General features: G+C 37.9%; 1 protein-coding gene across 1 annotated transcript in view; it reads right to left on the bottom strand.

Annotated features, from left to right (window-relative positions):
- Window positions 1-3,812: 3,812 nt before the first annotated feature.
- Window positions 3,813-12,897, bottom strand: part of TRAPPC8 (trafficking protein particle complex 8) — an 82,405-nt gene continuing 73,320 nt past the window's right edge. Inside the window, 3 exon segments of the mRNA XM_030336538.1 lie at window positions 3,813-4,855; window positions 5,795-5,884; window positions 11,416-11,561. Of these exon segments, the coding sequence (XP_030192398.1) occupies window positions 4,621-4,855; window positions 5,795-5,884; window positions 11,416-11,561 (471 nt within the window). The 3' untranslated portion in view covers window positions 3,813-4,620.

Below are 12,897 nucleotides of genomic sequence, written 5' to 3'. Positions count from 1 at the left end.
AACAAAAACAAGATTCCACACTCAAACCAAACCAACAAAATTGGTCTAGGCAGGTAGACCATCGATTTCTAGGGAAGTAGTGTATGGAATTCCACTTTTAGTAGTGACCAATGATTATGCCCATACACTTTGAGAACTGTTGCCCTATTGAGTCCTAAAGTCTGGAATATTCCATAAGACACCTTAGCTCTTGGCTAACTACAATATAGAACTTTTTTATGTCTATGCCCATACCCAGAGGTCTGCTGGTAAATGTTTATCAACTTACAGGAAAAAAGTTTCTAAGCAGATATCAAGTCTTTGCAGCACAATTTACAAATAATAAAATATGTAATATTCTGTATTATAAATTCTATATAGCTCACTGATCCTCACAGAAGGCTTTTGTTGAGTTTTGCCAAACTCTTACACAACCAACTTATGTTGCAATCAACAAATAATTCCAATATGAGTGTTGATGGATATTTTTGTTTACGTTGAGGAAGAGGAAAGTGAAAAGACATGCCATGCCGGGTCCTCACCTGATGCTGTTCATCAATGACATGAGCAACTTCTTTGCTGATCTGGAGGGATTTTCAGATTCTGGAGGGATATTTCCTCAAATATTTGTGCTATTCATAATGTAACAGCTACCTGAAAGCAACACTTTTAACCTACATTATTATATTCCCCATTGTTCTCTGAGAACTAAACAGCAAACATCAATACATCAAGTACTAATGTGTAGCATCTGATGCCCCTGGGGTAAATATTCCCACTATGGATAATTTCAAACTTCACCAGAGCAAGACGACATTGAATGCAGTCAGGAACAGATGAGCAGTAGCCTAAGACCCAGAAGTGCTTTGTTTTGTTTTGAGAGGGAGCATGTGCTCGACTGGAGAGGGGCAGGAGAGAGAGAATCTCAAGCAGGCTTCACATTCCGCACGGAACCCAACATGTGGCTTGATCCTACAACCCTGGGATCTTGACCTGAGCCTAAATGAAGAGCCAGGTGCTCGACTGACTAAGCCACCCAGGCGCCCCCCTGCAACCCTAACAGAAATTGCTCTGTGGCCAGGTTTTGAATCTTCAAAGTTCTTGAATCTGGAAAATGAGGTATTTTGATCTCTCCTCACTTTTGTGCAGTTCCCCCTAGAAGGTTGCTGGGATACATACTAGAATAAACTGTGGCAACCGCCGAAAGCACAGGGGCTGAGGTTCCACCTGCTTCAGACTTGGCCGAGCCTGGCTCCCTCTGGCCCACACCACAGCCCGTCCTCCTTCAATTACAGAGGCCAGCCTTGGAAAGAGCTCCTCCTCTTCCTTTACTGAGTGTATCAGGGTTTTGTGGTAAAATTCTGGGAGTTGCCGGTCCCAGTCAAATGAGCCTCTCCTCTGGTTAGTAAGTTATTTTGAAACCAGACTTTCTAATCAACAGATAATAGCCTTGAAATAATCCTCCTGAAATGTTTGCTGAACTAACACATACCATTCAAATGCAAAAAACGAACTGGGGAGGGGGGTGCCTTTCACAAAAGCATCTAATTCTCAGATGTGTCCCTTCCTCCCACCAAGTAGAGCATAATTCAACAGCTAAGGAAGTGCAAACTGTTGGTTAGTAAAGCTGACTTCTATCACAGCTTAAAGATCAAAACAGAAACCTGGGGAGGAGGGGGGAAACACAGGACATGCAAACTCTTCTGAGGCCCAAAACTACAGCCCAATAACCCTGGAAACAAGCAATGGGATATTATCAAACAGCGCTGGCCCTAGCAAAAGCATGAGATGGATCAAGTTTCTCTTTGGCTCCTCCAATCCCCGCCCCCACCCCTGCACCTCCCACGAGCACTCCTCACCTTCCTTCTAGGCACTGTTCCTGTGTCCCATGCCACCAGGAGCCGAGACCTGCTCTTATAAGCAGCCTGACGAATCTTACCGATTTGGTTATTACGGCACTCACAGGTTATTTGCATTTTAATGGAGTCTTCTGGAAATCAGGCCTAAGGGCGTGAAACTTATGAAAAAATTTCTGTTGAGATTGTAAGTTCTTTGAGCTGCACAAGCCTCATAATACTCAATACTCTAAGTAGCCAACTGATAAGGTTATTCCCGTTTCCTTAGCTGCCTGATGAATGGACCCTGTTTCTTGCTGCTCCTAAGAGGCCCCACTGCAAAGCCTGTCATCAGAGCTCCATCTGCCAGATCAACTGTTGAGTACTTAAAAAAAATTTTTTTAACGTTTATTTTTGAGAGAGACAGTGCGTGAGCAGGGGAGGGGCAGAGAAAGAGGGAGATACAGAACCTCAAGCAGGCTCCAGGCTGTCTGCACAGAGCCTGACGCGTGGCTCAAACGCAAGAACTGTGAGATCACGACCTGAGCCGAAGTCGGACACTTAACCGCCTGAGCCACCCAGGTGCCCCTCTTGCTGAGTACTTTTGCAGTGAGGGTAGACGTTGTTTGAGAGTGACTTCAGCTGGCCCTTAACCCCTGTGTTCTCTTGGCTCCTTTCCACAGTTCCTTCTGGATTCCTGTCTTCCCCACCTCCACTCTCTACAAAGGCTTGTAGTAGATGCTTGAGACAGTTTGCTGCAATTCAGTGCTAGATTCTCCATGTACAGATAATTTCAAATTAGCAGTATTCTCTGTCTAGTTATGCTAAAGGTAGGAGTTGGGTGCGGCTTCACTTGCTCTTCTTGATTTGTATACTTAATTGCAGAATGAAGGGAAAGGTGAAGATTTAGGTAGACATCATTATCCTAGGGCCACCTGGAAATAAACTCTCTGGTTTTGTCTTAAAATATGTTTCATTTCCATTCTTGAAAGTATTCTTGCTGAGTTTAAATTCTGGCTTAGCAGTTAGTTTCTTTCAGCCCTTTGAAGATACCCCCCCCCTTTTTCTGATTTCCATTATTTTTATTCCGAGGTATGCTATCAGTTATGCTACCAATTGTCTTCTGTATTCAAGATTGTATTCCCCTTTTCTTTAATTCCCAGCATTTTCACTACGTGGCATCCAGATATAGGCTTCTTTATATTTCTGTTGTTTGGGATTTACTAAACCACTTGAATCTGTAATTTGGTGTTCATCTTGGAAAATTCTCAGAGATTCTCTTCAAATACCACTTCTGCCCTACCCTCTCTCTCCTCCTTCTGGGACTCCAGATAAACATAAAATTTTCTCACTGAACCCAGTAGGTCCCTTAGTTTCTTGTGCCTATTTTCCAAATACTGTCTCCTTGCTTCAGAAGTTCCGATGATTTCTCCTGACCTGTATTTGTTTCTAAATATGTCAAACATAAGGCTCTGTGCATCGGCTGCTTCTTCCTAAGTAGATAAACACTCCCAAGGCAAAGTAGCCTCAAATGTTGGTCTCTCCCCTCTAGACTTTCTTCTAGATTTTGGTCCACTAATAACTGACTATACTGTTAACACTTTGTTTTTTGTAAGAGGTTTTCTTCTCTTTTGTCTAGAGTCTACTTTTCTTCAGCAGGAAGGCTAATCACCTCGTCTACCATACCCAGCATCAGAGTCTGCAATGTGGTTATTTTCAATAGTTCAGTAGGCATGATCTTCCTTTCTCCCAGGATATTAAAGAATTCTCCAAATTTGTAACTGGGTGTCAGACATGACATATTTACAGACAAAATTTGTTTGCTCATGTAAACATGGCCACCAAGGACTACTGGAACAAAGCCTTGTACTTCATGTTTGGAAACAAGGCTTTCTCAGGAAACTAGTTTGTCCTGCTATAATTAATATGGTTAGCATTCATTTTAAATAAAGACTATATTATGTCCTCAGAATTAAAAAAAGGCATCTAATAAATCTATACAGTGAATAGCATGTCTTTATTCTATTTACATTTGTTATAAATATAATACATTTTTGAAAAGCTTATTTTTAATTAACTTGAGATTCATATTTTAAACAGATCAACTCAAATGTTAAAGTTACATAATAAAGAATATGATAATTTAAATGACAAAAAATCTCATATTGTGAAATAGTGCACCCTATACTGAGATGAATGAGGAAAAAAAAGTCAAACTCCCTTCAAAACTATATTCAAAGCATCAGAAAAAATTTTTTTCTTTTTACAAAGTTATGTATAAGCCATAGGAACCACCAGATACTGAAGTATGAAGACTCTATAACCAAAGTTCAAAATGTATTTTAGAGAATTGTGTGAAGCAAGACAGGAAACTCCGTATTTAACACTCTATAGAACTTCACAGTAAAGCTGGAATTTATAGACTAATGGCTTAACAGGAGTATCACCAACAAGGCCTTTCCTTCCTCAAAATCATCTGGTAATATTCATATACCATCAATATGTTGTAACAGCAGACTTAGACACTGGATTTTAAGACAGGGCTTAATAAGGTGCGTGGCTATGTTGAAATTCCGTATTATGAGCATGTAAATTATTACCAGGGTTTAAAGAAATACAAAAAAAGAATATGAGTATTCTCAGTCCAACGTGCTTTGCATCATCAACAGATTGACAAGTCAAAAGTATTTTGCAGTGACCCGACACCAACCTCCATAACAAGTTAGGTATAACAAATACTGCTGTTAAAACCCATTCAGTAAAATAAAACTGATTCTTGTGGATTTCAGTACAAATTTGCAAGTCATCACACATTATTGATGATGATCAGGGCAGGCATGGAGTTCTGCTGACTCGTTTCAAACACTGTAACTTGGTCCGATAACTTGGCAAATACCCTAGGTGTTCCAAGGTTATAAACACCTGTATGGACAAAGCATGCCTTCAGCTGCAAACTGTGAATCTCCTGGCTTTTAAGCTGAAGTTTATATTGTGTTTGTCCAAGCCATGTAAATGATCCATGGATTTCCAATGCTTCTGGACTATGTGGGAGAAGGAAAATGGTAAGTTGAAGGGTTTTATAAAAATTTTCCCCAAGTCTCAGTAACACATCACTTTCATCTAGCAATTCTATCTACTTCTAGAAACTTTTTCATGAAGCCAACTGTTTCTTAATAACAACAATGACAACAGCTAGTATTACTATTGCTCTAATAGTCAACATTTATTAATAGTTACTATGTTGTAGGCACAAGCATTATTGCATTTAATGCTCACAACAGCAGGTGGGAAATAATGGAACCTGATTTCAAACCTCAGCTTTTAACCAATTGGTTATCTGTACCTAAAAAAAAAATCATATACAGGAATGCTTATAATACTGAAACCATTTATAATGCTGAAAAATGGAACCCAGTATCTACCAATAAGGCATTAATTTATGACACACATAATCGTACATAGGACATGTCTGGATTCCATACAGCTGCCCCAGATCCTATTTGGAGTGTTTATACAGTAGTAATCCATTCACATTTCATATTACTTTTCCAAAAATCCAAAAATTTCTGAATTCCAAAAAGCACCTAGCCTTGAGGTATCAGATATGGAAGTATGTACCTGTATTTTTGGGGTATTATTTTACAATCATACACGCACAAAAAAAAAAACCTTAAAAACACTTCTATCACAAACTTGCTGATATTCAATTTTAGAGTTTTTTATCACCAACAAACTTTTCTGAAAAATTCTGTCTCCAATCAAAACAATTCGTTGCTTTTGGAAACTGCTTGTTATTTTATCACTATTGTAATGCTGAGACAACCCTCTGTAAGTCTTCTGTAACATTTCTGTAAAACCAAACACCCAGGGCACGCCTGAATAAACTTTCTCTATCCACATTAGGTAATTATATCCATAATTAAATTGTTCTCAAATCAATCTTAAGCCACAAAACAATCTTGCACTAAATACATCTTTACCTTGTTGTTTTATGCCGAAGATCAACTATTACATCAACATCAGCCTTAGAACAATTGGAAAGTAAAAGGGTGACTGGTACTAAACAAAGGCTGTGGAAGAAAAATGAAAAAGGTTAAGCTGTGTATTTTCTTTTTTAAATCAGCTATCTTGAAAATAACACTTAAGAATACCTAACAATCTCCTTAAAACTAATTAGATTCAAGTAGGGAAAAAAACTGAGTTCCAAAATCACTCCAGACAAATTATTTGTGTATATAAGAAAAACCTGTTACTACAATACTTGCATACTAAATCCCAGAATATATACATCCACAAAACCATCTTATTTCCATTTACTATAGCTACTACTAAAAAAACAAAAAAACAAAAAAACAAAAAAAAACAAAAAAACAAAAAAAAACACCCAAGTGTTTCTAAGTGGTTATTTCTCAAAATGAAAAACAAAGTAAAACTCAGATCAATGAAGAAAAAAATAAATCATGAAAATCCCAACAACTAATCCTGTTCTTTTTATGTTTCTTGAAATTTACTTTATTTTGGGAACTTGGACTAGATTGACATTTGCTTTTCTACCAAATTTGCATAAAAGCCATTGTGTTACAGAGAATATGAAAGTTCTTTCTATAGAACAAATTATGAGGAAAGCCTTTTTAAGTGGACACATTTTCTCAGGTAACCCAGTTTCTCCTATCACTTTAGAATTAATAAATTACTAAAGCATTACTAAGCACAGAAAGGACAGGCAGTGACAGAAGAGGATATATGAATAGACTGGTGTATGTTCAAATCAAGAATATAATAAATGGACATAACCTGGGCACAAATGAAGCCTGCTTACATACTAGTATTAATATTTTATTCTATGAACACAAAGAATAAAGAGATAGTAAAAACTAGGTGTGCCTGGGTGGCTCAGTTGGTTAAGTGTCCAAATCTTTTCTTTTTTTTTAATGTTTATTTATTTTTTAGAGAGACAAATGCAGAATGCAAGTGGGCTGGGGTTGGGCAGAGAGAGAGGGAGGCACAGAATCCGAAGCAGGCTCCAGGCTCTGAGCTGTCAGCACAGAACCTGATGCGGGGCTCGAACTCATGAGCTGTGAGATCATGACCTGAGTTGAAGTCGGACGCTCAACCGACTGAGCCACCCAGGCGCCCCAAGTGTCCAACTCTTGAGTTCAGCTCAGGTCAGATCTCATGGTCTCTCTCATGCAGAGCCTGCTTCGAATTCTCTCTCTCCTCTCTCTGCCCCTCTCCCTGCTCCCTTTCTCTCAAAATTAATTAAAAAAAAAAAAAAAACACTTTATACTAATAGTCTTTGAAAAATGCTAATCTGATGAGGCACAAACAGTCCCTAGAGACCAAACTGCTGACAACTATCCCCCCACCACCAAATTTAGCATTAATAAAAGCATACTACAGTTTGACTAAGGTTCAAATATCTACTCAATAACTCTGTACCTCAGTTTTCTCAACTGCAAACTAGGAACAATAATTGTACCTACCTCTTGGGTTTGTTATGATGATTAGGTGAGATCAAATATGCTAAGTGCTGAAAATAATGCTCAAAAGCTCCATAAACAATGTCTAATGTGACTTCTTATTTTGAAAACTATGGCAGCTAAACCCAGTGTTTCACCTCTGTTATCTCTGGTCAAATATTCTTCCTCATATTCTTGTTCCTGTATGATCCGTGTGCTACTGCCATAACCAAACCTCCTGCTGTCGCATTCCCTCCCACATTTCTATGTTACATTAAGAACACTCCCCTAGACCCTTAATCTCTATGTTTCTATATCTTGCTTTAACTGAAATTTGGCTGAATACACGGCTTCCTCTACAGTCCTCTCAACATTAGATGCTGTGTTTCTTCCAACAGCTTCCATATCTCGGGTCAGAATGTATCATTAATGTAGTTCTCAATGCCACTTCTTGATGATTTCTTCCTCCTACCCCTTCTGTCAAAACATCCATTTTTTGGTCATATTACTCCATGGTTTTTCATCTTTTTTTATGTCCTCATACTAAAATACTAAAACCAAAAATAGTAACTCAGTACAGCAGATTCTTTGGGGGAGGGAGAAAGGATGAGTATTTTGAAATATCTGAGGTAAAGATGAGGGAACCATCTGCTTGACCTCCCACCTCCCATTCATCTTACACATCTGGGAAGCAGAGGCATACCACCTACGTGAGAGACACTGCTCGAAGGCTTCTCTTCCAGATCATCTATTGGCTTCTGTTAAAAGCTTCAGCAGGAATTTGCTTTCTTCTTTTCAATCCTGACAACTTTACTAAGTAGATAACTCATTCAACACCTTCCCAAATTCATACCACCTCCATAACCATCAGTACTATTCAAAACTCATCCATCTACCTTCCTTAACCATATTGTAATTTTTTTTTAGTCACCTAAAATAGCTACCTCTGAAATAATACTGTCACTCCACTCTCTGACAACCATCTCCCATTTCTCCAGCTCTCTCACTCAAGTACACTTCTATTCTTAGTTTTGTAAGGATGACCAACCACTCTGGCCCTCTACATCAGTGCTTCTCCAGTGCTTCTCCATCTTGGTGGCTGTGGTGTAACCATAATTACTGTTTAGCCATTATTTACTCCCCTCACTTCATTATTTACTCCCCTAGCCATTATTTACTTCCCACTGTGGGACTAGGAGTCATTCTTGTTGATGTGAAGGTGAGGCTAATTGGCCAATGGAATATTAATGTCTTTGACGCAAACAAAAGCCTTAAATGTGCTATCTCAGTATAACTCACCTTTGTACTCCAGAGATATGCCATAAGAAGAACATATCCAAGTAGCTGCTGCCCATTGCACTGAGCCCAAAATATATGTGGTGCAGACATGAACCCAACCAACCACAGCTTGAAGGTGAGCTGCAGCCAAACGGTAAGCTGATCTGCGGATCCATGAGTATAAGAATGCCTTATAAGCAACTAAATTCTGGAGTGGTTTGTTGTGAAACATTTCTGTGGCAACAGTGATGGATACAGGTACATGCTGGTATCATCTGAGGACATTTAAATTATACAGATGCCTGGGTCCTACTCCCAGAGATTCTGATTTAACTGGCACTGGAATCTTTAAAAATTCCCCAGGTAATTCTAATGGGCAGCAAGGGCTGGAAAAAACTGCCACATTTCATCCTTATCTAGCCTGCCTTGTTTTCACATACTTGTGTACAGTTTTAATTCTGTGATGTTTTATTTTTAACCCACCACTCTACTCTAGTTTGATCAAACCTGCCCTGCTTCACATAATTCCATGCTAGATTCCCAGATTCTATGATGCTTTTTAACTCCAATTGAATCATGTGGACAATTCCTAAATATCCTTACCTCCAAAGCACAGCCAAGGTTTTAACTGCTACGGTTAAAAAGAAACACCATGGAATCTAAGATATGAAGCAGGATAGGTCTGATAAAGTAGAACAATGGGTTACAATGAAACATCGGGGCGGGGTGGGGGGGGGGTGGGCCCTGGGTGGCTCAGTCATTAAGTGTCTGACTCTTGGTTTTGACTCAGGTCATGATCTCACAGTTCACGAGTTCAGGCCCTGCATCAGGCTTTGCACTGACAGCGTGGAGCCTGCTTGGGATTCTCTCCCTCTCTCCCTCTCCCTTTTTGTCCCTCCTCCTCTCTCTCAAAAATAAGTAAATAAACATTAAAAAAAAAGAAAGAAACATCAGGGAATCCAAATTTCCCATGAAAGTACATGAAGTCATGACAGACTTGATAGGGATAAAACATACCATCTTCCCCCTCAACTACAGCTGCATATTAGAGCAACATTAAGACCTGGACAAAAAGAATTTTATCAATAATTTAAATGGTTAAAATTTTTAAAAATCTGACAACAGTGGTGGTAAAGATATGAAGCAAAGGGAACTGCTGGTGAGTTGTACAAGATGGTCAAACTATTTGGAAAAATTCCTAGATAAGTATGCAAAAATAAGGGGGGCTGGGCAAGTTCACATAAACCGAGAGATTATACACAAGATTATTCACAGCAGAATTCAAAATAGCTCAAATATGAAAATAATCCCAAAGTCCATCAAGAGAGTAAATTATTCCAGTGCATTCAAACATATTCATATGGCAATGAAAATGCTATAGCTTCATGCAGTGGCTGACAATTACTAACATAATATTAAATGAAAGCAGCTGGACATAAAAAGAAGATACTCTGTATAATTCCACTTATATAATAAAGTTAAAAAAATGCCCCATGAAAATCAAAATTAGAGATGCATATAAACTTAGTTGGGAAAATTATAAAAAGAAGCAAAGAAACGACTACCAATATGGGGGGGGGGTAGGGTAGTGACTGTGAGGGAGTACCAGCGGGCTTCTGTGATGCTAGCAATATTTTATTTCCTGAATACAGGTAGTTTGGTTATTTGGGTGTTAATTTTGGGGGGGGCGGGGAGGAAATGACTGTAGTCACTCATTGTCAGATCCAATAAGTAACCTTTTCATCCTTTTACTATTTGACATTTTTGCAGCATTTTAAACAGTTAACCCATTTCTCTCTCACTGAACTTTTGAGATATCACTTTCTCATTGATCTTTTCTTCCTAATTACTTCTCAACCAGTCTTTTTCACAGATTTCTTTTTCCTTAGCTTTTCTCTCAGATGTCATTGTTCTGCAGGTCACTGTTCTTTTTGTTCTATCCCACCTCATCCCCACCCCTACCCAGGGTGACTTCACCAAAATTCATACCTTCAATTTTCACTTATAGACTGATTCTAATAGACTTCTCTCCATGTTTTTATACCTGCAAACCAGCAACTTTTTGAAGTGTCATCTGATTTAGGACTTTTTATTTACAGAACCTTAAGTTTATATAATCAACCTACTTACCAAAATTGCAAATACAGATGCCCCTTGAACAATACAGGGGTTAGGGGTACCAACCCCCACACGATCGGAAATCATATACACCTTCTGACTACCTTAACACTTAACTACTAATAGCCTACTGCTGACCCAAAGCCTTACCAATAACATAAACTGTCGATTAATGCATATTTTGTATGGTATATGAATTATATACTATATTCTTATAATAAAAGAAGCTGAAGAAAAGAAAATATTAAGAAAACCCTTAAGAGAAAACACATTTACAATAAAAAAGATCATGTATAAGTAGACCCACACAGTTTGAACTTCATTGTTCAACTGAACTGAACATCATTCCCCAAGAAGTTTGGGACTTAGTAAATCTTAAGTAAATGATGCTATTAAAACTTGAACTGTTTGATGAGTCTATATACTATAGTCATTTCTTACAATTAATTTGTGTCCAACACAAAAACAAATAACATATTTTTTCCTTGTTTTTGACTTAGTGATAAACTTGCCCACCAGAAACTTTTGGCAATTGAGGTGTCTAAGGCAAATAGCCATCTCTAACCACAGGTGCAACATACAGTAATCAGAGTAAAGGGTAAAATATTTAAGAGCACTTTACAGATACTCAATATTATTCTAAATTTCTTCATCAATATTTGGGTTAATGCTATCATTTAAATAAATAAGAGTCTCTGCGTGGGTGTGCACACGTAGAAAAATTTTAACAAAAATAAGCCTCAGACCTTTTTTGATGAAATGGATGATTAAATGATTCTGGATAGTGAAGACTCGTTTTAATGAGATTAGAAAGCTGCTCTACTGACGGTCTTAAAGGAACTGTAGTGTTTTCTGGCCTGAAAAATTTTAATAGTTCCATTTCTGGTGGTTCCTGAGAAAAGAAAAAAATATACATATGACAATAAAAACACTGTCTTGTTAAAATATAGCATAAACAAAAGTAGTTAAAACCAGCTGAGATAAGGGAAAGCATGAACAATACTTTCTGCTGTTATTTAAACCAACAGAATCATCTGCGATATAATCTAGGATAAAGAATTTAGACTCAGGGGCACCTGGGTGGCTCAGTCGGTTAAGCGTGTGATTCTTGATCTCAGCTCAGGTCATGCATGATCTCGCAGTTTGTGAGTTGGAGCCCCATGTCAGGCTCTGCACGGACAGTGTGTAGCCTGCCTGGGATTCTGTCTCTCCCTCTCTCTGTCCCTCTCCTGCTCATGCTCTCTCCCTTTCTCTCTCAAAATAAATAAATAAACTTAAAAAAAAAAAAAAGAATCTAGGATCAGAATCATTTATTCATTCCTTATTTATTATGTGCTGGAGTTAGACTTGAATTCCAACAACTTCACATATTAGCTCTGTGATCTTGGATAAGGCATTTAATATCTTAAGACTTAATTTCCTCATTTATAAAAAAGTCTCATAATAATTTCAAAATCTGTTGTGGGTCTCATCTAGTAAAATTCCTTATTACTTAGTACTTAAGCTACAGACATTCAATTGTATAGCATCTGTTTTAATAAAGAACTAAAGTTGCCTTAAAATTTCATTTTGAAAATAGACTGCTGTGTTTTATAGATTGTAATCCTTCATCTGTATTAACTGAAGGTTAACACACATGTAAAAGTCTCAATATAGCCAATGTCAGGCATACTGTAAACATTTCAATACCATTATCATCTAAATGAAAACAGAGAGTATTGTTCCCTTTCTAGTGGTATTTTTTTCTTAACCATTTTTTCTCCATTTCCCTTTACCATCCAGGAAAATTTTGATTTTTAATTTCTTGCTAGCCTAGCTGGACATTGATCTACACCAGGGATGGGCAAACTACAGCCCATGGACCAAATTCAGCCTGCCTCCTGGGTTTTTTTTGTTTGTTTGTTTTTTGGAAAGAAAGTTTTATTGACCCATAGCCATATCCATTTGTTTACATACTGTCATATGGTTGCTTCTGGACTTCATCAACAGAGATGAGTAATTAAGACAAAGACCTTCTGGCCAGTAAAGCCTAAAATATTACCTACCATCTGCTTATTCTTGGAAAAAGTTTGCTGATCCCTGATCTATATAGCTGTAAAAGCAAGACCTAAATTTGCTTTTGATTTATAAGTCAGAGAAAAGTGACTAGAGGTTTACTCTGGAAGAAAGAAGAGAACGGAAGCAGAATTTCTGGGGTGCTGGTTATGTTCTATTTCTTTATCTGGGTC

The sequence above is a fragment of the Lynx canadensis genome, chromosome D3 (genome assembly GCF_007474595.2).
Source record: "Lynx canadensis isolate LIC74 chromosome D3, mLynCan4.pri.v2, whole genome shotgun sequence".
Taxonomy (NCBI): domain Eukaryota; kingdom Metazoa; phylum Chordata; class Mammalia; order Carnivora; family Felidae; genus Lynx; species Lynx canadensis.
The sequence above is the reverse complement of the archived record's forward strand: the minus strand, read 5'-3'. Positions and strand labels throughout refer to the sequence as shown.